The sequence below is a fragment of the Delphinapterus leucas genome, chromosome 8 (genome assembly GCF_059928025.1).
Source record: "Delphinapterus leucas isolate spDelLeu-1000000601 "Yukka" chromosome 8, BTC_Dleu_Yukka2, whole genome shotgun sequence".
Taxonomy (NCBI): Eukaryota; Metazoa; Chordata; class Mammalia; order Artiodactyla; family Monodontidae; genus Delphinapterus; species Delphinapterus leucas.
Window position 1 is genome coordinate 30,622,727 of NC_143136.1, and position 25,936 is coordinate 30,648,662.

A 25,936-nucleotide genomic window follows, 5' to 3' on the forward strand; every position below is an offset into this window, starting at 1 on the left:
GACCACATCTAATCAGCCATCAAGTCCCATCAATTCCCCTCCTTGAAAGCACACGCCTTACACCACTGATGAACACAGATGCAAAAATCCTCAAGAAAATACTGGCAGACAGAATCCAAGAGCACATTAAAAGGCTCGTACACCATGATCAAGTGGGGTTTATCCCAGGAATGCAAGGATTCTTCAATATACGCAAATCAGTCAATGTGATACACTATATTAACAAATTGAAGAATAAAAACCATATGACCATCTCAATAGATGCAGAAAAAGCTTTTGACAAAATTCAACACCCATTTATGATAAAAACCCTCCAGAAAGTAGGGATAGAGGGAACTTACCTCAACATAAAAAAGGCCATATATGACAAAGCCACAGCCAATATTGTCCTCAATGGTGAAAAACTGAAGTTATTTCCACTAAGATCAGGAACAAGACAAGGTTGTCCACTCTTACCACTATTATTCAACATAGTTTTGGAAGTCCTAGCCACGGCAATCAGAGAAGGAAAAGAAATAAAAGGAGTCCAAATCAGAAAAGATGTAAAGCTGTCACTGTTGGCAGATGACGTGATACTATACATAGAGAATCCTAAGTATGCTACCAGAAAACTACTAGAGCTAATCAATGAATTTGGTAAAGTAGCAGGATACAAAATTAATGCACAGAAATCTCTTGCATTCCTATACACTAAGGATGAAAATTCTGAAAGAGAAATTAAGGAAACACTCGCATTCACCACTGCAACAAAAAGAATAAAATACCTAGGAATAAACCTATCTAAGGAGACAAAAGACCTGAATGCAGAAGACTATAAGATACTGATGAAAAAAATTAAAGATGATACAAACAGATGGAGAGATACACCATGTTCTCGGATTGGAAGAATCAACAGGTGGAGAGATACACCATGTTCTCGGATTGGAAGAATCAACATTATGAAAGTGACTATACTACCCAAAGAAATCTACAGATTCAATGTAATCCCTGTCAAACTACCACCGGCATTTTTCACAGAACTACCACAAAAAATTCCACAATTTGTATGGAAACACAAAAGACCCCGAATAGCCAAAGCAATCTTGAGAAAGAAAAATGGAGCTGGAGGAATCCGGCTCCTGGACTTCAGAGTATACTACAAAGCTACAGTAGTCAAGACAATATGGTACTGGCACAAAAACAGAAATATAGATCAATGGAACAGGATAGAAAGCCCAGAGATAAACCCACACACATATGGTCACCTTATCTTTGATAAAGGGTCAAGACTATACAATGGAGAAAAGACAGCCTCTTCAATAAGTGGTGCTGGGAAAACTGGACAGCTCCATGTAAAAGAATGAAATTAGAACACTCCTTAACACCATACACAAAAATAAACTCAAAATGGATTAAAGACCTAAATGTAAGGCCAATCACTATCAAACTCTTAGAGGAAAACATAGGCAGAACACTCTATGACATAAATCACAGCAAGATCCTTTTTGACCCACCTCCTAGAGAAATGGAAATAAAAACAAAAATAAACAAATGGGACCAAATGAAACTTAAAAGCTTTTGCACAGCAAAGGAAACCATAAACAAGACGAAAGGACAACCCTCAGAATGGGAGAAAACATTTGCAAATGAAACAACTGACAAAGGGTTAATCTCCAAAATTTACAAGCAGCTCATGCAGCTCAATATCAAAAAAACAAACAACCCAATCCAAAAATGGGCAGAAGACCTAAATAGACATTTCTCCAAAGAAGATATACAGATTGCCAACAAACAAATGAAAGAATGCTCAACATCATTAATCATTAGAGAAATGCAAAGCAAAACTACAATGAGGTATCACCTCACACTGGTCAGAATGGCCATCATCAAAAAATCTACAAAAAATAAATGCTAGAGAGGGTGTGGAGAAAAGGGAACCTTCTTGCACTGTTGGTGGGAATGTAAACTGATACAGCCACTATGGAGAACAGTATGGAGGTTCCTTAAAAGCTAAAAATAGCACTACCATATGACCCAGCAATCCCACTACTGGGCATATACCCTGAGAAAACCATAATTCAAAAAGAGTCATGTAGGGGCTTCCCTGGTGGCGCAGTGGTTGAGAGTCCGCCTGCCGATGCCAGGGACACGGGTTTGTGCCCCGGTCCAGGAAGATCCCACATGCCGCGGAGTGGCTAGGCCCGTGAGCCATGGCCGCTGAGCCTGCGCATCCGGAGCCTATGCTCCACAACGGGAGAGGCCACAGCAGTGAGAGGCCCGCGTACCGCAAAAATAAAGAAAGAAAGAAAGAAAGAAGAGTCATGTACCACAGTGTTCACAGCAGCTCTATTTACAATAGTCAGGACAGGGAAGAAACCTAAGTGTCCACTGACTGATGAATGGATAAAGAAGACGTGGCACATATATATAATGGAATATTACTCAGCCATAAAAAGAAATGAAATTGAGTTATTTGTAGTGAGGTGGATGGACCTAGAGTCTGTCATACAGAGTGTAGTAAGTCAGAAAGAGAAAAACAAATACCGTATGCTAACACATATATATGGAATCTAAGAAAAAAAAAAGGTTATGAAGAACGTAGGAACGGGACAGGAATAAAGATGCAGATCTACTAGAGAATGGACTTGAGGACACGGGGAGCGGGAAGGGTCAGCTGGGACAAAGTTAGAGAGTGGCATGGACATATATACACTACCAAATGTAAAATAGATAGCCAGTGGGAAGCAGCCGCATAGCACAGGGAGATCAGCTCGGTGCTTTGTGACCACCTAGAGGGGTGGGATAGGGAGGGTGGGAGGGAGGGAGATGCAAGAGGGAAGAGATATGGGGATATATGTATAAGTATAGTGGATTCACTTTGTTATACAGCAGAAACTAACACACCATTGTAAAGCAATTATACTCCAATAAAGTTGTTAAAAAAAAAAGCACATGGCTTTCTTCACTTACTGGCATTCCCCACTGTTACAACCTCACTTCAGGCCCTCAGCATTTCTTATAAGGATTATATCAACAGCTTCCTTTTGTCTTTCCTTATTTTAGTCTTGTCCCTCCAATTTACCCTCCACGAAATTATCAAGGAGCTTTCTCTACAATGCAAATCTGATTAAACCGTTCCCTTGTTTAAAAGCCTTCAATGGCCTGAGGGCTTCTGGGTAGACTCAAACTTCTTCACCTGTTGTACAAGGTGCTTCATCACTGCATATCTTGCCACTTCCTTACTTTAAATTCAATGTATGCAAATAAAATTCTAGCACTTAATATACTCTATTGCAGTCTCTATTTATTGGTCTCTTTTCCACTCCCTACCCAAGCCACCAGAGACTAAACAGTAAAGCCCTGGAGACAAGGACTCTGTTTCACTGAAGAGCATTTCCTCATGCCTAGCTCAGTGCCAGCTACACAGCACTGTCCAACTAAAAGCTTACTAAGGATGAGTGAATGAACGGACCAGTCAATGAAGTGTCAACTCTTTCTACCATCACGATCTCTTCCAAATGTAGAACACTAGATTAAATATCCCTCAACAACTCAACTTCTCCAATTTCCTATGCTCATCTCAGCTGTCACGTTAACACAAATCATACATTGACTTTCTTCACTGGATTCTGTCCTGTCTCCATCTTTTCTTTGCTCAGCTTCAGCCAGATTCCCTACAACTTTCCTCCTACATATAAAGTACACTAAATCGAACTCTAATCTTCTTAAAGAGTTAATGTGCCTCCCTAAATGACTAATTTACTACTAGAGAGTGACTTAGGCACTTGGGAGAATCTGGCTCATTATTTAATAGCCAATAAGGCCAGCTGTTTCATTTCAAGAAATTAATGGTCTTTAAAACCTTTCCATATTGTACCAACTGCTCTTCTCGATGGAGAGCCAAGTGACTTTTATTAGTAAGGTTGATAAAATCCAAACCCTGTTAGTCCTGCTCTAGCTTTCTCCATAATACCAATAGAGTCTTATGGGACATCTGGTTACTTCTGCTTTCCTCTCCCTGTTGATTCTTTGAGAGATTTTCTTTGCCGGATTTTCTTTGGCTGCTCCCTCGGAGACCAGGAAAGGTGGTCCGACAGCTGCACTCCCTGGCCTGATGGCTTGACCCCCGGCCTTCTTGACTTCTTAAGGAATGCCTTTCAGCATTAAGCCTAATTTGGCTGAGACAGTGAGCAGCCTGTTACTTTCGGGTTAGCTCATTCCATCTTTAGCCACCTGAAATTACTCATATGTAAAAAAAAAATATTCACATTCAGAGGATGTTTTATGTAACCATCTTTCTCTTATTAATATCCTAGCATTATGCAAGGTCAAGGAAAGTCTACATTAGGCCACAAATCCACATTATGAGACAAAGATTCAGCAGCCCTGAAATTTTTAGCCCTTGATCAGTATTTTATTTGAGGACATTCGGCTTTTAAGAATGAATAAAATGTATTTGCCATCTACCAGCAGCTAATGCCTCTATTCTTTTCAAGTGTAAACTGTTGTCAGTGGCACATGAACAGTTATATCACAATATCCTACCTACATTAAATGGATTATTTATCTAAATTATATACAGCAGGGGTTGCTATAGTTTAATGTTAATATTTTACTTTCTTTGGGTTTCCTGCAGTTTTATACAGCTATAATTTATAGCGGGATCGCCATAGTACTTTTTGTTCCAAAGAAGATTGCTGTCTGCACATTCCCATGACTGGCTTCCTCTCCCTCTCTACTTTCTGGGGCTGAGAACAGAATATTATTTTTCAAAAGCTGGGAAGAGAGTAGAACGTGTAAATCCTTTTTAGGTAGCACTGGTGAGCACACAAATGTGGCCTTGGAAACTTAAGCAGGACCTGTATTTCATGTTGCTGGTGGGCGTGATGGGAGGAGGGGAATGGGGACACATAGTCAAGAGTTCAATGCCATTCAACCTGCTTTCTGGGATTTATAGGCTGGGAAGGTTTTGTTCTTTCTGAAAGCAGACAAAAAGGCAGGGTCCAAAACAGAGATATAGGCACACATTATACGATGTGAGGTTGAAAGGTAGACCAAAATAAGTCTTTTTTTGTTTTGTTTTGTTTTTGCTAAAACTATTATATTCACTCTGATACTAAGGACACTCTTCAACACAGTAAGCTAGTATTTGGGTATTTTTTTCTCATAAATTTTACAAATGAAATATTCTCTCTGAACGCATTATCTATCATTTCACTGAAAGAAAAATGCTAGCCGCATGGGAACCATAATGTGAAGAATTTTTTTTAATGACCTTTTTAAGACGAGTTTAAATTCCTCCAGTTTAGTGGGTCCTAAACTTACTGAGTCACAGAACTCTCCCATTCACCCCTTCCCTCAGAAATACATACAGAATTTTATTCATAAAAACCTTGACATGTAACCTTAGGGAGTCTGAAGGTCCCCTGAAGCCAATTAGTGGACAGTTTTGATATGCCAGACCAAGACGCCAGATTAAGAACCCTTCCTCTCACAGTTCCTTTGGGGTTAGCCAAATTGACACATATACCATCTCAATACAAGTCTCCTCCTACTAAAACTGCATCTTTTTCTCATAGAAATTAAAAGAGCAACTTCCAGTAATATCAATACTGCCTTTGAGGAGCACACATAGAGTTCTTATCAAGCAGATCTGAGGACCACAGGAATGCATGTTCCAAGAGGTTCCTATACCTTGCTCACACTGCAGAGGGTCATGGCAGCTGGCAGAGGGTCAAGGAGAGGAGTACATATTTTACAAGAGGAAGTGTACCTTAAGAAAGAAGCCCTCTGGTGGCGCAGTGGTTGAGAGTCCGCCTGCCAATGCAGGGGACACGGGTTTGTGCCCCGGTCCGGGAAGATCCCACATGCAGCGGAGCGGCTGGGCCCATGAGCCATGGCCGCTGAGCCTGCGCGTCCGGAGCCTGTGCTCCGCAGCGGGAGGGGCCGCGACAGTGAGAGGCCCGCGGACCGCAAAAAAAAAAAAAAAAAAGCCCATTTGGGTGATCCCGACTACTCCCAGGACACTAAAGACCTGGTGTTGTACCATGTTCCAAGGGTCCTGGTCAGAATGCTTCAGGACACACGTGGATCTTAATACAGGGCCTAACTGCAGTGAGAGCAGGATATAAAATGACTGTTAATGTGCGTCAATAAACTGCACAGATATCTTCCACCGTGTTTGTACAAAGCCATTTAGCATGGGTGTCTAGACTGCCATGTACTTTTTATGATTATAACAACATCATAGTTGAAATTGCTTGAAACTACATTATGAAAGTACATTACTGCTTATGGTGACACATGTTCAAAACTTTCCTGCAGTAGAATACATGAAAAAATAGATCATAAAGAACTAGAAGAAAATATGGGCAAATATTTATCTGATCTGACGATGGGAGACAACTTTTTAAATATATCAGTAAAAGCAAAGAAGAAATCATAAACCAAAAGACTGAAGATTTAACTTATAAAATTATAAATTCCTATTTACTGTACATATAATTTAAATTAAAATAAAGTTAACCTATGACAAAGTGTTAATGTCCTTAATATATGGAGTTCTAGTAAATCAAGCAGAAAAAGACAAACCTAGACAGAAATGATAGCAAACAGATAAGCTACCACAGACTAAAAAAAATCCACGCAAATTTCAACAAATATGAGAAAAATTCAACTTCCCTAAGAGTAAAGGAATCACAAGTTAGAACAGCTTGTGATCATAATTATTACTTTTTAATCTATTAAATTGACACAGTTTAAAAAATATTTTGTATTCCATGTTGGTGAGGGTGTATGTTGATACAACCTTTTCAGCGATCAGTCTGGAAGTGTATATCAAGAACTTTAAAAATATTCACTCTTTGACCTAGTAACTACACCTTAGGAATTTATCCTGAAGCCTGCTTGACTTATGACATATACCTTTTGTTCTCAGGAAGATGAGCTTAAGCATGTTAATTGAACTGGATGTGATTGATCACTTTTGTAGGCTTCATGACACAACACTGGTATCTTATTTATTTATTTATCTATTTATATTTGCAGTACGCGGGCCTCTCACTGCCATGGCCTCTCCCATTGCTCCGGATTCACAGGCTCAGCGGCCATGGCTGTGCCAGGCTCACGGGCCCAGCAGCTCCGCAGCATGTGGGATCTTCCCGGACTGGGGCACGAACCCATGTCCTCTGCATCGTCAGGCGGACTCTCAACCACTGCGCCACCAGGGAAGCCCAACAGTGGTATCTTAACATAAAGTCTAAGGCTAAATAAGGTGAGACTGTGGAGCCTACAGGTGCAACATGACCAAAGATATATGATTAGTCCCTGCCTCTGGCCACGGTCCTGTTATTCTTAATTGGAGCAAAGGTGGCATGTTGAAATCCATGCAGAACTTGACCTGGTGTGTGTTTACAGCCATGATCACAAGTAAAGTCATTGCAGACACTCAAAGTCCCATTTCATTAATGGGCATGCTTGATTTAGGCACCTTATGACCAAATTTCCATTTTCCTGAGGCTTTCCATAATCCCGGGGGTATTCCCAGAGGTGCTGCTCTATTTTAGTGATGTTCTGAGCGTGGGCTCGAAAGAAAATGAACTTGTCAAAGACTTTACCTCATTTTGATGAATTGCATATTTGAGTGAAGAGAAACCAGAAATACATTCTTCTGGGATTATGCTCTTGGGCTGCCCTGTCGATGCTATCGTTATTCACTGTGTTCCATATGAGACGTGACCAATTCGCAGAACACTTCCTCCAAAAATAAAATGAAGGCATCAAGGCAGTCTGGGGCTACTTAATAATTACATGTTTTTCTCTAATGAAAGGCAACCAGGACTGATCCACTTGGACTCTGGGACTGGATGCGGGTTGGAGCAGTGCTGCCCTGCCCTGCCCAGAGCTCCTCAGCACTGAGGACCCATTACAGGACTTACTCCAAGGACTTGTGCTTGGAGGCTTGAGGCGTCCTCTTACCAGTGCCCTGGACCTGCAGAGGAGTTTTCTCCTTCAGCAGCAACCCTCAGCCAATGACACATAGGACTTGAACGATAAATACCGCAGCATCCTGGTTCCTCATGAGGGACAAGGTGTGAGCGCATTTCAGACTATTTCCAGGGGGCCCTGCATAGCTGATCCCTGCCTGCTGCCCGCAGCAGTACGCTGCTTATTAATGCACTCGGTACCCGCTTTCTTCCCTTCGTTTCCTCACTCCCCTTCCAGGGCTTCCCGGGGTTGCTTCCCAAATAAAATCACTTGCTCCAAAATCTTTGTCTCTGGGTCTGCTTTTGGGGGAAAACCCAGCATAAGACTCCAGAATGAGTGCATTTTTTACTTTTGAGTTTGTACTAGAAAATTATGAGAACTTCTACTGTTCCTTGTTAGCACTGTCATTGCTACTGCAACAATAGTATGAAGAACTCCCTATACCTTTTTTTTCGGATCCACCAATTCTTTACATTTTGCCCCTTTTACTTTGTCATTTATTCTCTTTTCTTCCATTAGGTTCCCTTCCCCTCTATCCCTCCTTTTTCTCTCCACAGGTATGCATACACATATATACACATTATTATACACATATACATGTTATTATTTCCCGAACCATTTGAGAGTGAATTGGAGACTTGTGCCTTTTTACCCGTAAATGTTTCAGTCATATTTCTGAAGAACAAGGATATTCTATTTTATAAGCACAGCACGGTTACCAAAACGATTTCCACTGTTCCTTCTTCCTTTCATGATTATGCTTTATGGGGTCAGAGCTATGCTTAGTCACAGGATGCCAGATGGCATTAAGTCACCATTTCTTCCTACTTGAGAAAAATATCATTTTCAGAATGAAATTAAACAGACAGTGATAGATAAGCCTCTGCTGTCTACAGAGCAATAAAGACAAGTCACAACCGTGGACTGGAGCCCAGGCCCGTGCAATCTGTACTGTCCCCCTGCCTCTGTTTGTACTTTCTGAGTTCGAGACTCTAGTTCATTACATCATCACTGCTGATATACGCTGGGGTTCTCTGTTCAGTGTTGATGGATACACTTTAGTCTAACATCCTGGATGAGCCACTGTAGTTCCCATCCATGTTGAGCCATCTCTACTTTACATTTCAGGGTCTCCTTCTGGAAGCTTGAAAGGCACCTCAAATCCAGCACCTCCCAATTCATACTCATGATCTTCCCCCCCAAACCTAGACCTCTCCCAGCATTTCCTCTCTGGGGGAAGGGTACCCTCACCCACGCCATTGTGTGTGGATTCACTCATGACACCTGGCTTTACTTCCCCTCCACACCTCCACGTGTAACCAACCCATCACCAGCCACCCACCATCTTCTCCCGTCTCCACTAGCATCAGTACCACAATCTCTTGCCTGAACAACAGCAATGACCTTTGACCTGGTTTGCCTTCACTCCAGCCTCCCTTCAATCTATTCTCCACCGATTTGAAACACAAGTCTGACCATGTCATTCTCCTGCTAAAACTCATAATGGTTTCTAATTAGTGTTTGAATAAATCTAAACATCCTTAACAACCACCCATGGTCTGACTTCCCTTGCTTTTCTCCCGCAGTCTCTGTTCCAGCCTCGTGGGTTTCCTTCAGTCTCTCTGTTCACCATGTTCTCTCCTACCCAAGGCCTCTGCACGTGTTTTTCATCTGTCTGGAATATTTCTTATTTCTCCTCTCTAAACTCCTTCAGATCATAGCTCAAAGCTCACTCCCTCCCTTCATTTGGTCCAATTTCTCATTATATTTTCTTGAATCACTTATCTCTCCTTTTTCATAATGGGCAGAGCTGCCAAGTTTTTATGATTTCTTTGTGACTGTACAATTACTATCTCCTCCACTGAATTAAAAGCTCCACGGTACAGGGACTGTGTCCTACAGCACTTATATCTTCAAGGCCTACAGAGTATATTGAACTTAGTAGGTAGCCAGTAAATAGTTGTTGAATGAAGGAATAAGGAAGGGTAGGTGAACTTCCTAGCTCATCTGTTTAGGCTAATATAGTTGCACAGTTAGCTCTGAACAGTTCAGAACTGATCTGTGTTTTTTTTAAAAAATCAGATATGAAAAGAGTCACCAGAAAAAGGACAAATTGAAGAATTCAAATTGTCGACAAGGTAGAAACATAAGTGACTTGTCTATAACCAACCCACAGAAGGCAGCCATCACATTATCTTGGCCACGTTACATGCAGCACATCAGGAAATTACTCATATAAAACATTGGCTAGAAGCTCTGTCTTATACATGGACCTGATTTTGAAGCTGGAAAAAAACTGTAAAAGGGTATTGCACAGTCCAGACTATGTAGCATAAATTGTCAAAGCACCAGCATATCAGTGGAAAGTGACCAAGCATAAACTCCAATCCCGGTTTTGTAGGACTGTTTCCAGGAGAAAGACTTCATCGTGGCAAACTCCTTCTCAAAATAGCTCAGTGGGCTCATTTTCTGTCTTAAACCTCTGCTGCAACAATTTCAACTCTTTCCAGTACCTTGCAAAACCCAGGCTGTCACACACTCTTATTTCTGGAAATGGGTCTGCATTTGCCTCAGATACATGCAAGCAATTAGTGGGCAGAAACCTTATCTGAGCAGTCACCACCCTGTCTTCGTTTTCAAGCAATGGTCAAGTTCAAAGGCTACTAATGATGCCCCAGAACATATTGTTGGTGGCGAGTAGCCACTGAGAATTGCCAGGCTCCTACCTATTTAACACGTGATGCTGTCTTCAACTGTAAGCGTCAGTTCTGCTGACTGTCGAGTGGTACAACCTTCTGTTGGGATAAGCCCCAATCACTTCAATCTAGGCTTAATTAAAGACTTGGAATATAGGGAAGAACACATAATGAATGCTGCTCTTTTTGTACCAACCATTCCCACATTTGTACCACAAATGTTTGCCTTTGCTAGAAATAATGGAGCTGGACCAAGGTGTTTCCCAGCATTCTGACTGAGGTCATGGGGCCTGTGTCACATAAAATCCAGGGCACAGATGGGCTTCTGTGGCACCTCCATGGCAATCAACTGCCAAAGCTCTCTTCTTGGGACTTGAAGCAGCAGAGTCAATAGAAGCCAGCCCTCCATGGTTATCTCGCATTTGCATCTCACCATGTCCCCTGAGGATCTGCGGGAAAGAAGCAACAATACTTTCCTGGCTATAAAAATTGCTGAAGTGGAAACAGCTAGTGTCTCTTTCTAAACACTAGCATGACAAAGAGGCAGTCTTTAAAAAAGAGCATGGTTTAAAAGATATTTCAGCTGGAAGGAGGTGGGTGTTTATTATGCTAAAGGGGAACTCTGCGGTTCATGGATGCTGTTCTTAGTCATTTTGAAGCCTATTAGGGGTTGGTTCATTTTCATGTCCCACAGTTACATACTGTGGTGATTTAGGGTGGGGTCAGCACAGTGAGGGTGGCCTTAGTAGAGGATGATCACTGAATGCTTCTTTCCTGCCTGTTTACAGCCAGCCTAGCACAAGACAACTTGATTCATGGAGATCCTATAGGTTTCAGAGGTAGAAAGAGCTGCACTGAATCCAAAATCTGCTACATATTCTGTGTGCAACTCTGGCCATACCGCTTTGCATCTCTGAGCCTCAGTTTCTTCATCCATAAAATAGGGATAATACTATTTATTTCAGGATTGTTACAAGAAATAAATGAACTCAAACATTTAAAGTGCCCACTAGAATTCTTGAAGCATAATGAATACTTAAGAAATATTGGTTCCACCCCATGCCCCGTCACAAGTGTTTCTGCGGAAGGGCAGTGCAGACTGCAGTCTGGGGGCTGGGGACCTGGTCTACGCACTTGGGGTTTGTAGCCATTGTGCACGCACAACCCTAGGCTGAGCTGTTTACATCCTTATTTACGTTTCCAATAGGAACAGAATTATTGTTGTAAGGAAAATGTGGCCATCTTGTTTTTACTTAGGGAAAACTTATCACAGTGATATAAGAATGAAAATGATATGCTTTGAAAGTATTTTTCTTTTTTTCTCATAAATTCCCTATTATTTGTCTCATTGTATTTTATTATGATTTTTTTTTTACCCTTGAAGGGTTCAACATTTTTCATTTTTTAGAGCCCTAAAAGACAATGAACATGGGTGAATTTTTAATGTGACCTGACCTTAGATATCTTCCTTCCCATGAACTCATGTTGCTCATGAAAAAAGCTGAGGTATTCCAACCTCTCCCTAACTTGTCCGTGTTAGAGGTGTGGTAAAGCAAAGTAAAAAAGACCTTGGAAACCAGAAAGAACTGAGTTTGAATTCTGATTCCATTCTGATTCTGCCACTTCAAGGATGGATTTTTTTAAATTAAAAAAAATGAGCATCTTAACGACTACATGGATGGCGAGGATAAAATGCGACCATGCATGTAAAATACACAGCACATGGTAGGCACTCGGTATATTTTATGACACTCCCCTTACTTCCTTTGCCTTAATTGCTCTTAGTTTGATTTTCTTTTCAAATACAATTGGCTAGTTTAGGAATAAACATGACATCTTGGAAACAATTTAGGTGCAGAATTTGGTACATAAAAATGGAAACTAAATGCATGTGCTCATGCATTTGGGAGGCACTCTTTTTTAAAAACATCTTTATTGGAGTATAATTGCTTTACAATGGTGTGTTAGTTTCTGCTGTATAACAAAGTGAATCAGCTATACATAAACATATATCCCCATATCTCCTCCCTCTTGCATCTCCCTCCCACCCTCCCTATCCCACCCCTCTAGGTGGACACAGATCACAGACCTGATCTCCCTGTGCTATGTGGCTGCTTCCCACTAGCTATCTACCTTACATTTGGTAGTGTATATATGTCCATGCCACTCTCTCACTTCATCCCAGCTTCCCCTTCCCCCTCCCCGTGTCCTCAAGTCCATTCTCTACGTCTGCATCTTTATTCCTGTCCTGCCCCTAGGTTCTTCAGAACCTTTTTTTTTTTAAGGTTCCATATATATGTGTTAGCATATGGTATTTGTTTTTCTCTTTCTGACAGACTCTAGGTCCATCCACCTCACTACAAATAACTCAATTTCGTTTTTTTTATGGCTGAGTAATATTCCATTGTATATATGTGCCACATCTTCATTATCCGTTCATCTGTTGATGGACACTTAGTTTGCTTCCATGTCCTGGCTATTGTAAATAGAGCTGCAATGAACATTTTGGTACATGACGGTTTTTGAATTATGGTTTTCTCAGGGTATATGCCCAGTAGTGGGATTGCTGGGTCGTATGGTAGTTCTATATTTAGATTTTTAAGGAACCTCCATACTGTTCTCCATAGTGGCTGTATCAATTTACATTCCCACCAACAGTGCAAGAGGGTTACCTTTTCTCCACACCCTCTCCAGCATTTATTGTTTGTAGATTTTTTGATGATGGCCATTCTGACCAGTGTGAGGTGATACCTCATTGTAGTTTTGATTTTCATTTCTCTAATGATTAGTGATGTTGAGCATCCTTTCATATGTTTGTTGGCAATCTGTATATCTTCTTTGGAGAAATGTCTATTTAGGTCTTCTGCCCATTTTTGGATTGGGTTGTTTGTTTTTTTGACATTGAGCTGCATGAGCTGCTTGTATATTTTAGAGATTAATCCTTTGTCAGTTGCTTCATTTGCAAATATTTTCTCCCATTCTGAGGGTTGTCTTTTTGTCTTGTTTGCAGTTTCCTTTGCTTTGCAAAAGCTTTGAAGTTTCATTAGGTCCCATTTGTTTATTTTTCTTTTTATTTCCATTTCTCTAGGAGGTGGGTCAAAAAGGATCTTGCTCTGATTTATGTCATAGAGTTTCTGCCTATGTTTTCCTCTAAGAGTTTGATAGTGTCTGGCCTTACATTTAGGTCTTTAATCCATTTTGAGTTTATTTTTGTGTATGGTGTTAGGGAGTGTTCTAATTTCATTCTTTTACATGTAGCTGTCCAGTTTTCCCAGCACCACTTATTGAAGAGGCTGTCCATTCTCCCCTGTATATTCTTGGGGAGGCACTCATTTTTTATCCAAGATCCCTGCATGTTTTGGTGATATCATGTCACTTCAAAGAATCATAAAGCACAGGCCTCACAAATATATACAAACCAGATATTACAACGAATTAATATACTTGGTTTATTCAGAGTGTCTATGCCTGCAGTAGGTTGACGCCAGGACAAAACCTGTATACAGCGGAACTTGGGCCAAGAGACAGTAGCAGATGGCTGGAGAGATGTAGAAGATGGGGAGGCGGGTGCAGAGGGAGAGCGGTACATCGTGCATAACAGCTCGGCACAGTCAAGAAACTCACCACAGTAATTCCAGTGCGCGGAACTTTTGGGGGCAGATGGTAGAATGACCATACAATAGGCAAACATCAAGAATGACCAAAGAATATGAGAAATTAGAGATAAAGAAACACTCTAAGTACCTTCCTATGCACAAAATAACCTTCTTTTCTTTCCTTTTCGCTGGAGAATTGGGAAATAAATGCTAAAACTTTAAAATATATGTGCAGGAGGGAAAACACGGATGTCAGCTTACCAATCTTAACATGTTTCAAGTTCAAGGTAATGCCAGATTTAGCACTCTATTTGAAATAGCAAGCACATCTTCTTCTTCTTCTAAAAAGAGTGCTTAACAAATATGTAACAGTTTAGGAATTTCTACGGAAAATGAGGGAAAAGTAAAAATCTATGGAATTTAATACATGTGGTCCACCAAGATTCATTTAAAACATGCAAATAAAAACTACAATGAGGTACCATCTCACACCAGTCAGAATGGCCATCATTAAAAAGTCTACAAATAACAAATACTGGAGAGGGTGTGGAGAAAAGGGAACCCTCCTACACTGTTGGTGGAAACGTAAGTTGGTGCAGCCACTGTGGAAAACAGTGTGGAGATTCCTTAAAAAACTAAAAATAGAATCACCACATAATCCAGCAATCCCACTACTAGGCATATACCCAGAGAAAACAATAATTCAAAAAGATACATGTATTCCTATGTTCATAGCAGCACTATTCACAATAGCCAAGACATGGAAGCAACCTAAATACCCATCGACAGATGAATGGATAAAGAAGATATCATATGTATACACTATGAAATACTACTCAGCCATAAGAAAGAACAAAATAATGCCATTTGCAGCAACATGGATGCAACTAGAGATTGTTATACGAAGTGAAGTAAGTCAGAAAGAAAAAGACAAATACTGTATGATATCACTTATGTGGAATATAAATATTGCCACAAATGAACCTATTTACAAAACAGAAACAGACTCACAGGCATAGAGAACAGACTTGTGGTTGCCAAGGGGGAGTGGTGCGGGGGGAGGGATGGACTGGGAATTCGGGGTTAGCAGATGCAAACTATTACATATAGAAGGGATAAACAACAATGTCCTACCGTATAGCACAGGGAACTATATTTAGTACTCTGGGATAAACCGTAACGGAAAAGAATAGAAAAAAGAATGTATATATGTATATAACTGAGTTACTTTGCTGTACGGCAGAAATAAACCCAACATCGTAATTCAACCATACTTCAATAAAAAAAAGATTCATTTAAAACAATTCTGGGGACATCAGTACTGTAATGGGTCCGAACTTGTTTTAAATCACTAACATTCTAACTAAACTCATAATGGAGGCCTTCGACTGAATAATATCAAATATTCCAACTGGCATCAAGGATATATTGGCTATGAGGAAATGATAAAAAGTTTGATTAAAATGGACTTTTATCTGAGGAACTAAGTGGCATAAAAATGATATGGCAGTAGCATTAACCCCCTGATCTCAGCTGTTTGGCATCTTAAGGCGGTATTACATGCTAGGGCTTTTTGCATGTTTCAGGAAGTTTGAGTTGACATCTTGAGAGACATCTTAATCTCACAAAGAATTAAATTGCTGCTAATTCATCATTTTGTCCTCTGCATTAAGAGTGAGGTGGTAGAAGGGCCAGTCAAATAGGCAGCTTACTCTACAGGGCAGGGGTAGTAGAGACTAGATTTTCAGGGACTGAGGAGAAAGGATGAGAAATTTGAATCTGGTGGGTTAAAAGAGCTCCATTGATTTTCAAAAGCATTAAACTCTGTCACATGCAGATGTGGGAGATGCGCTAAAGACAAGTTCCTCAGCCCATCTCAGCTGGCCTGCAAAGTCAGAGCAGCAGTCATAGACAGGGATGCTGAGAGGTAGCTTTTCACTGCAAGAAAGGCTGTTCTGATAAAGTTGTGCCACAAGGAGGGTGATGGGGCGACCGGTCTTGATTTGTCGGATCTATAGATGAAATGCGACAGGGCTCCGTCTAGAGACTTGCTGAGAGAAAGTACTAGCTGTAATGGCCTCAAACCCTGGATGAACATTCGACCAGCTGCCAGGGCTGTGGCGAGCAGTACATATATTTTCGTGAAACATCTTATTTGACAAACTGGCCTTGTGGCAGAGAGAAGTACTCGATTAGGCAGTATGGAGACTTTGTCAACTTCTACAGATCCACATGGCCAAACCTCCACCCACACCGGACACATGCTCACACACATATACACCTGCTGACTGCTCAAGTTTTCACTGAACTCATTGAATCACGACCTCCGTTAGCTTCAGCAACGACCCGGACTGTGCCATTGGTGGAGATCTCTGCAGAACTTGAATGTCACTGCCAACTGCTTAGCAAGGGCTAGAAAACAAGGCAAGGTCGGCAAAGGAAAATTCAATAGCTGTGAGCAGAGCAGAAGTTTAACTGGAGATGAGAACGAGAAATCAGAGAGGGAGAGTGTCCTTAAGCAGTGAGGTAAACGACTCTGTGGATAATGTAACCTAGTAGGTGCTGAGCATGTTGCAGGCTTCAAAGTTAGCCGTGCACTTGTGATTGGAGTCTTCCTGGGGCTGGGCAACGGCACAGACAGACGAGAAACCCGAAACCCACAAAGTGAGCTAACGGAAACATTAAAGCGGAAGTATGCTCTTACGGCGTGTTCTTCTGACCTGGACACAGTCCTAACCAGCACCAAAACACTGGGAACACGCTTAGAAAGCGAGTTTATTCTGGGCTCCCAGAAAGCAAGCATAAGCTGTTAGCTCCTTCTAGAGTTGCTCTTTCTGCCCAAAATCAGTTCTAGTCTGTTGCTTCTCATTACACAGCCACGCTCTAGCTGCTTGAGCTGTTCAGAGAGACGTCTGAAGTAACTCATGGAATACGGGCGAGAGCATCATCAGGACCAGAAGCCACACCTGGCCCGAGCAGGCCTCTGTCCTGCATCAGCCACGGGAAAGCGAGTCTCTCTCCTCGGGAGTGCTAATGCAGATTTCCACCAGAAAATTTATCGCCATCCTTTTTCTTCTGGATAGATATTAATTTTAATCTCAAAGAACCAAAGCACCAATTTGCAGATACTGCTTTTTCAACTCTCAGGAGCGTTCTAACAAAACAGGATTCCCTTCTTGGTAGGCAAAGTCTATTGCTTAACGTTCATCTAGCAATTACACACTAAACTGTTCATATTTCAAGGGAAGGACCCCAGGGAATGGGAAAAGAATTGATTTTATGACAGCATGGCAGAAACAGTTGAAAGGCATTACCAAGCCTGTCTGTTAGTGATGCTCTGTGTTGTATACAAAGATGAATAAAATACGGTCCCTTGTCCTCGAAGGCACTTACACTTTAGTGAGAATGATAAGCAGGTGAGCAAATAAGACAAGGGCATGGGATAATCGCACAGTGTGGATGTTACTCTGAGCTGGATGACCTGAGCCCCAGAAGTTAATTGTACAAACTTGCAGCCAGACTGCCTGGGTTCAAATCCCAACTCTGCCACTTCCAGCTGTTGAACTTGGACAATTTCACTTGATCTCTCTCTGCCTGTATCCTTGCCTATGAAATGAGGATAATGATAGGGTTGGTACTGAGTCATAGGACTGTTGTGAGCATTAAGTCAGTCAGTGGATACAAAGCATTTAGAAGAGTGCCTGGTTCATGGTAAGCACTCAACAGGAGATAACTATTTGGAAGTCTGGGCTTTACTGATTCCAGAGAAAAGGGACATTCTCACGGGAAAATCAATACTCTTCCTGGAAAATAGTGCCCTAAAATAAATGGTCAAAAAATCTTGGGAGGAATTTTTTCCTACAACTTACTTATATAAAAACAAATCTATTCTCATCTTTGTACCCACGTATTAAAAACTTACTGTATACATGGTCCTATGTTAGGTCCTGTTGATAGGTGTAAAAAACGATGGATATAAAACAATATCCTTTCTTCCACGGGATTTATAATCCAACAGTGGTGGAAAGTGGCAGCAAAGAATCAATATCTAATTCAAGGTGTTTTCGGTGGCGCTGGTAAAGCGCTAAATCAATGTTATGGACGTTGAAAGAAGGAAGAACTAAAGAAAGGTGGCAGAGGGCTTGGGTTGTGGCACGGGGGCTTTGAGGTCTCTTGGAGGTAGAAGGATGGGTACCTTAAGCAGCAGCTGTAACTGGGTCACAGTAAGACTGAGATAGGAAGGTTCATTTTGGATTCATCATCGTAGTGATGAGAACTGAACCTATAAGAATAGAGGAGGCAGCTCAGACAGAATCCACATAAAGGAAAGGGCTGGGGCTCCCCTGGTGGCGCAGTGGTTGAGAGTCCGCCTGCCGATGCAGGGGACACGGGTTCGTGCCCCGGTCCGGGAAGATCCCACATGCCGCGAGCGGCTGGGCCCGTGAGCCATGGCCGCTGAGCCTGCGCGTCCGGAGCCTGTGCTCCACAATGGGAGAGGCCACAACAGTGAGAGGCCCGCGTACCACAAAAAAAAAAAAAAAAAAGAGAAAAAGAAAAGGGCTGGAAAGAATAGAGACGTGTGTGTATAACTGAGGTGCTTTGTTGTGCACCTGAAACTAACACAACATTGTACATCAACTCTACTCCAGTAGAAAATAAAAATTAAAAAGAAAGAAAGAAAAGGGCTGGAAGCAGAGTCCGCTGGAAGCATCAGTGACATGTTCAGAAGCCTGGGGCAAGAGGCAAGAGTTCAGTGGGTGGTGTGGAAATAGAGACACTTTTTCCTAAAGCAGGAAAATGGGAATTGGAGGAGGAAGGAGGGTTAAGGGAAGATCTTTGTTTTCTCAGATGGACTACAGTCAAGCTCAGGGGGGTAGTCCTGCCACCTGAGCCCTGCTCGGCTATGAGTCACTACAGCTGCAGGCTCAGTCAGCACTGTCCAGTCCTGAGACAACAGGAGTATTTTCACGATATCTCAGGACTTCCCCGCACTGGTCCAGAGAGTGTTGCTCCCTCATCATATCTGTCCTAGGAGCACAAACATCATGTCCAGCCTTGCTGGTTAACTCACACTGGGTGGGTCTCCACCACCGGGGACACACTGGGTCTGCATCTAAGTCTTATTGGCCAGGGGCCATAGCCTCTTGCCTAGACCCGAGTCAACTCCTATATCCCTGATATGAGCTCCCTATTTATAAGGATTGCTGTCTCCCAGCATGTCCACAGCACAGCTTATCATTCAGATCATTTCAGTTTGCTGTGCCCTCTTCCTTGATCATCTGGACTGCTGGTCCTTCCCTAAGCGTTGGCTAACCCTTCAGCCTCAGTTATGTCCCCAGCATATCTCCATGAGCTGCTGGCGCTTCCCTTCTCCACGCTGAGGAATTCCCAGTGAACTGTGCAGCTGAGACTATGCATTCAGAGTAGTAGGCAGGGGGAGGAAAGCAATTGCCAAGGGCTTAAAGATGCAGCTGAGAGAGGGGTAGTTGACTGTGTAGGGTCCCCCAAGAAGCCAGTGAGAATGAGCTCTGCTGTATAGGTTTGACTCATAAAAGAAAGGAACATGTCATCCCCAGAGAGAAAATTAAAAAGAACTAACAATATAAAAGAATCCTTAAAATATGTCAGGCAGGCTCTTCACTAAGGGTTTTGCTTGTATCATTTGTATTTAATACTCATACAGGCGCTGTACAGAGTCCCTAATATAATCCCCAATTTGCAGATTAAAGAACTGAGCCTGGACCAGTTGGATCCTTGTCCAAGGTCACCCAGGTGAGAAGTGATGGATGGGGCTGTAATTATGGCCTGACTCCAAGTCCATGCCTTCATGTCTCCCCTTGGGAAGTGTGTGTTAGTGAAGACAGAGCAAGCCTGAATTGTAGGGAGAAGTTGAGGAACTAAGGTTGAATGTCTCAAGGCTGTAAAGGAAAGGAAGTGAGATCATCTCTAGAGATTGGGCTTGGGGGGCTTAGTCATCTTTGCAGAACTTAACGGGAGCAGAAAAGGTTTGGAATGGCCACTGTGGGGATAGTCAAGGGAGTCGACAGCACGACTAAAAGGAATTCTGGACAGCAGCAGGGGCCCAGCTGGGGTTGGATAATGTGAATTTTGTAGAGGAACCAGTGAATGCTTTTATGAGTTTCTCCAGCAACCTTTCAGCACTCACGCATGTAGGACCACAGAAGAGATGTAGAGCCTTTTTGTTCCCTCCTCAGGACTCAACACTTGATTACAAGCCCGGAAGAGCAACCTCATGTGCTGATGCACTGAGCCACCTGCAGAGAAGGGATAATGGGATCCCATGGGGCCGGGGATGGGCCAGGTGGGAATGATGGAGGCTTCAGATGGGAGAGGAGAGAGTTCACTGCTGAACAGACGGACCTGGAGGAGGCCTGTAAAATCAGAATGGGGCCTTCGAGAATTGAAAGAGGCTGGGAGGCTGAAGTGAAAAAGAAGCTGTTTGCAAAAATACGCACGTTGTTGCTCACACATTAGAGCAGCCCTGGAAACAGCCACTTCCCTGCTCACCCAGGGCGAGTAATAATTTGTGTCAGGAAAGAATAAGGGGATGCTGATTTTGCTCTGTTTACTACCAGAGAGAAGTGGGGGCTGGAGAGGATGCTAAAACACTGGCCCTGGGAAAAGCCTGGCGCTTGCTAACGAGGCTGTAGTACAACCGTGCTCCGCTTTCCAAAACAGCACCCTCAGGAGAAAAGAAATAAAGTCATTTTTCTTCAGAGGCAGAAGATTTAAAATTGCTTAACGATAACACTTAACATCGCTTAGCCCTTAGCCTTAGGCAACCTCATAACTAGCAAGTGCTGGGAATTATCTTTTTCCTGAACTGGCTAGGGTTCTGGCTTTATTTTGTCAGGTGTCATCCAGCCTGGCAGCAGGCTGCACGGCCCACTTTAAAACGACAGAGTTCCATGAAAGCATAGCAGGGTGTCCCTTGACCAGGGCTCCTCCCCAACTCCATGCACTGGGGGGCATTTTCTCTCCGTGTTGATGGCTCCAAATTTGGCATATAAATCAACACTGTTGAGTGTATCTTAAAACTCCTGTGATGCTCTCCACAAACAGCAGAGGAACCAAGTCAGTCAGTAGCATATTAAGTCCCCTATAAGGTTGGCCACTGACTTCCTGTAGATAGAATTATTCCGATTTTTAATTAAAAATTTAACTCCATAAATATTTTAAAGCTCCCCACCTCTGTGACTAAGAGGGGATCTGGTGCCTACAGAGATGTGTTCGCCTCACTCCCCTGACCAAAGGAGCAGTGGAGCTGGGGTGATTCAATTAAGTGGACAGTAAAATCTCTAGGGGCGGGAGAAGACTAGAAAACCAGGGTAAATGTCACCGGCACACAGAAGCCAGTAGCTTGTCCCCTGCCTCGGCATTCTGCATCCCGTTGGGTAAATATGGACCCACCCTCGATGGATTAGAGCATGCTGGTGGGGACACTTTGTATATCCCCCTTAGATAATTGAGATGGAAACTCAAGTTCAAGCCCCTGCATTAAGAAACCAGTGCCAGGGACCTCTCATGCATTTGTCTGAGCCTTATTTATCGTCCATCATGACTCCTTCTTGCCAGGTAGCTAAAAAGGTGTGTTAGCACGTGCAGCTCATCACTTCTACCACTCTGTTACGTGTGTGAGTGCACTGTTCGTCAAAACTGTTTTCAGTCTAAGATGCTTCACGTTTGGCTACAGTTATATTCTTGGGGCTGGCAGGATTTTGTCAATTCATATATTGCGATGATAGCTCCAGAGCCACACAGAGCATCAACGTATTGCCTCTGTCAAAACACTCCCTCCACAGTGTTTAATCCTAAAATAGATGCGTTTACAGTCAGCCATGGCTGAGCATTTCAGGGCTTATTAATTAAAATAAATAGGAGTTGGAAATTCAGAGGACTTTATGTTAATCATTACTAATCTAAGCATTGGTTGTACTCTCACAAAAAGTTGTTTTGCTGCCTCCTGTCCTAGATGGCGGGTCCTTGTCTAGGTGTCTAGAGCCACGGCATCCCCAGTCTCCAGACTCTCAGGGCCTGATGCATAGTAGATGATCAGTAGATACTTGGGGAAGGAATGAATGAGTGAAATTTGTTGAATTTCTGTACTTATAAATGCTATTTCTGGGCTTTTGATTTGTACCAAAAAAAAAAAAATCCATTTCCGAAGTCTGAGTACAAGTTGGCCAGGAAGACGTTAAACTGTTTCCAGTTTTCCTTTTTCTTCCCATCCTAAGAATACAGTACTTTCCATCTGCCTAAACCACAATTTCCATGCACTTCAATACTGAAAGCCAGAAATTTTATATTTAAAATGAATTTTGGAGACTACTTCTATTTTTTAAAATGAAAACAAAATACTAAGCCAGGGAAAAAAATAAGGAGAGGAAAGAAATCAAGGATGAGAAAAATAACTATGAGACAACATATACAGAGGGAAAACGCAGATAAAATATAGTTGTACAGGAGCTTTTAAAATACTGTATTTTGGGTATCCTGCCCAATCAGTGTTCAAAATTGGTTCTCTGCTAGATTTGAGATTTTATTACTTTTGAAAATCAACATACTATTTATAAGAGCAAATGGTCACTTGGGCTATGCCTGTTGTAATATTCGGGCTGTTAATTTTGTCATTTCACACGCAGAAATATAGCCAACACGCAACTCAAAACGGTAACCCAGCTCTGAGTTAGCACTTCAACAATTCAGTATGATGACAGAAAAGATCTACTTAGGGTCCTCCCCACCACCCCCCTCTTTAAAAGCAGATATTCTGTAACATTTTAGTTTTCTGCCTGGCATTAACCTTTCTTTGTTTTTTGTTTTCTAACTCACAAATTCTCACACTCTCAACTCACTCAACTCCCATAGTCACTGCACTGTATGTCATCTTGGAAAGGTTTCCTCTTTGTCATGTGCCATTGATTACAGACTAAAATTATTCTTCATCTCACAGATAAGAGCACAAACCTTTGAGAATTGTATCTCATTTTCAGGGGTGTCTAGTTACAGCATAAGTGGATCCTGTTAGGCCAGAATCACCAAGCGAACTTTCCCACGCAGCTGTCTTTTCCCCACACTGTGTCGGTGCCTCTCAGCAATATTTGCTTATTGCCCAAAGAACACGGTCAGGCTCTAAATCAAGCAAAGAACCCCTTTCCAGGTTCATATTTCTCTCCTGCTTTTTAACACCCACATGAAGCTCCAGGGTTAAGGCTGGCATGCCCTTCCTTGTGGGTAATTCCTAGGACAGAGGATTTACTATTTTATTGTCTCTAAGCTGGGTACAGGCTGTTCAATACCATGTTTACAGCAATGGCTTAGGATTTCCATTCAGAATCCAGTATTCTTGCTGACATGTTCAATTGCAATGATATACTATTTTCTTCCCTTAAAAAACAACCCACAAGTGTTTCAATTATTAGCACAGTTGTGAAGATGGCACGAGGGCTGTGGCAGATGCAGGAAGGCAAAATTATAACATACTCCCCATTTCAGAGCCAGATTTCTATTTCATGTGTATTTTCTGAAGACTTTATGTGCGGGTGGGATGGTGATCTACCTGGGTAAGGAGGCGTACTGTCTCTCCATCCCCTCAAAGCGGAGGTTGTGTGCATTCCCATCTGGACCCTTTCCAGACACCTGTGGAGAGAAAAGTAATTAGAGATGAAGATCCATTATGCACCCTGGTTACTGTCAATGCATCTCAAAATTGTAATCACTGCACAAATGCTGCTGCCGCCTGCCAAAAATTAACCACGGGAAAGCAGGCAAGAACTCAGCATCGTTATAGGAATTGATGATCGAGTCACAAACATGGCATTTAACGACAAAGTCACTTCTTTCAAAAAAAGGGTCATTGTCAAACTGACTCCCTCCTGTCACCATGCCAGGGATATTCTGTAGATTGTTAAGACTGCTTTTTTTTTTCTTTCAAAATAGGCTTTAGTTTGCAGAACAGCTTTAGACTGGCAGGAAAATTGAGAAGATGGTACAGAGAGTTCCCATATAGTCTGCACCCAGTTTCCCTATAACTAACATCTCATATTCCTATGGTATATTTCTTACAATTAATAAATCAATATTAATACAGTATTGTTAACTCAAGTTCATAGTTTATTCAGATTTTATCTAATTTTTTTTTTCTGTTCAGGATCCCATTCAGGACACCATATTACATTTAGTCATCACATCTCCTTAGGCTCCTCTTGGCTGTGATAAGAGTGTATACTTTCCACGAAACCTTTCTTTACTACCTGGGATCGGTGGCAATCAGCTACCTCTTCCACAGCTTCTATGAAGCCCTCTCTGATCACCTGAACCTCACTGAGCCCGCTCCCTTATAAACAAACACAGAGAAGTGACAAACTATTTTCAATCTAGTGTTGGTCTTTATTGGTTTTTGTCCCTTCCTATGTACTTCCTGTGTTCACCTCTCTTCAGGTCTCTTCCACCAGCCTCAGATTCTGACGGGCACTGAGTGACTGGCCCCAGTAGGTTCTCAATAAAGTGTGTTAGTGCCATGAATCTAAAGACTTTACATATAGTCTTTCTGTATCTATCATACCAACTAAAGACACATATGCGACGAACATGGTATTTGAAGGTACTTGGTGACTGATCAATTCCTCAGTTGTTCGCGTCAACACATGTGGTTTATGGCCATCTGTGTCCTCACTCTTGTGCTAGGGTAGCTCTCATATAATGCGCATGGAAGGGGTAAATAGAAAACCTGGCCTCTTATAATGGAGGGGAAGGGGAAGTTTGCTAATAAGCACAGGAAGTAACAGTGTCAAGGTTGTAGAGGAAATTTTTCTGGGTAGTACTCAAGCTGGAATTTATTTTTCTCCTACGAAAAGTCCCAGCTCTCTATGCAACCACCATCCCAGCTTGGGTGGTGTGTGTAGGGAGGGTTTGTCAGGGGAGGTGTTGCAAAACGAGAATATACGCACAGTTAGAGTTAAGAAAGACTATTCCTGGTGTCACATTATTACAGGAGGCCCTTAGGAGTGTGCCCTGTAAAACCTCTTTATATTTCACCAATACATAGGAGCACCTGGCGTCATCTGAGAGGTTGACAGCCCAATAGCTACCCAGGTAGGAGGAAGATTGCACTTACAGCTTTAGAAGTAACTACAGAGAGACAGAATTCTCTGCATTAGGATAAAGCCCTGATTTAAACTGCTAACCTTTTTAACAAAAACTAGGGGCAAGGATGGTGTCAGACAGTTAGGGGATAAATAAATGGCACAGAAAAAGAAGCGATGGATAGAAGTATTGTCCCCAGTCACTCCTGTCTAAGGTTTGTTTTGTTTTTGACCTATTTTTTATGGAGGGAGAATTAATGTAAATACCAGAAATATGTTGAAGATTACTAATTGTGGTTGTTATAAAAACATCATGCTTCGTTGCCATAGATACAGAAGAATAAGGAAAGAGGTGGGTCTTTTAGGAGACTGTGGGTAAAATTAAAATTAAAAAAAAAGAAAAACATCATATTTATGTATCCTTAGGATGGCTTCAGACATTTACAACTAATTTTTTTCACGTGGCCACAAAACTCCAAGTTAATACTTTCAGGGCCGTTATCTGAACTGGCCTGGCCTAATAATGGCAGTCAACATTCTGGGATCTCAGGAGGCAGCGCCCATGTGCTGTGGT

General features: G+C 42.0%; 1 protein-coding gene across 1 annotated transcript in view; it reads right to left on the bottom strand.

Moving 5' to 3' along the window:
- PARD3B (par-3 family cell polarity regulator beta) overlaps positions 1-25,936 on the bottom strand; it is a 1,040,415-nt gene that overhangs the window by 52,991 nt on the left and 961,488 nt on the right. The window contains exon 22 of the mRNA XM_022567488.3: positions 23,838-23,917. Coding sequence (XP_022423196.1) covers positions 23,838-23,917 — 80 coding nt within the window. The remainder of the gene's footprint in view (positions 1-23,837; positions 23,918-25,936) is intronic.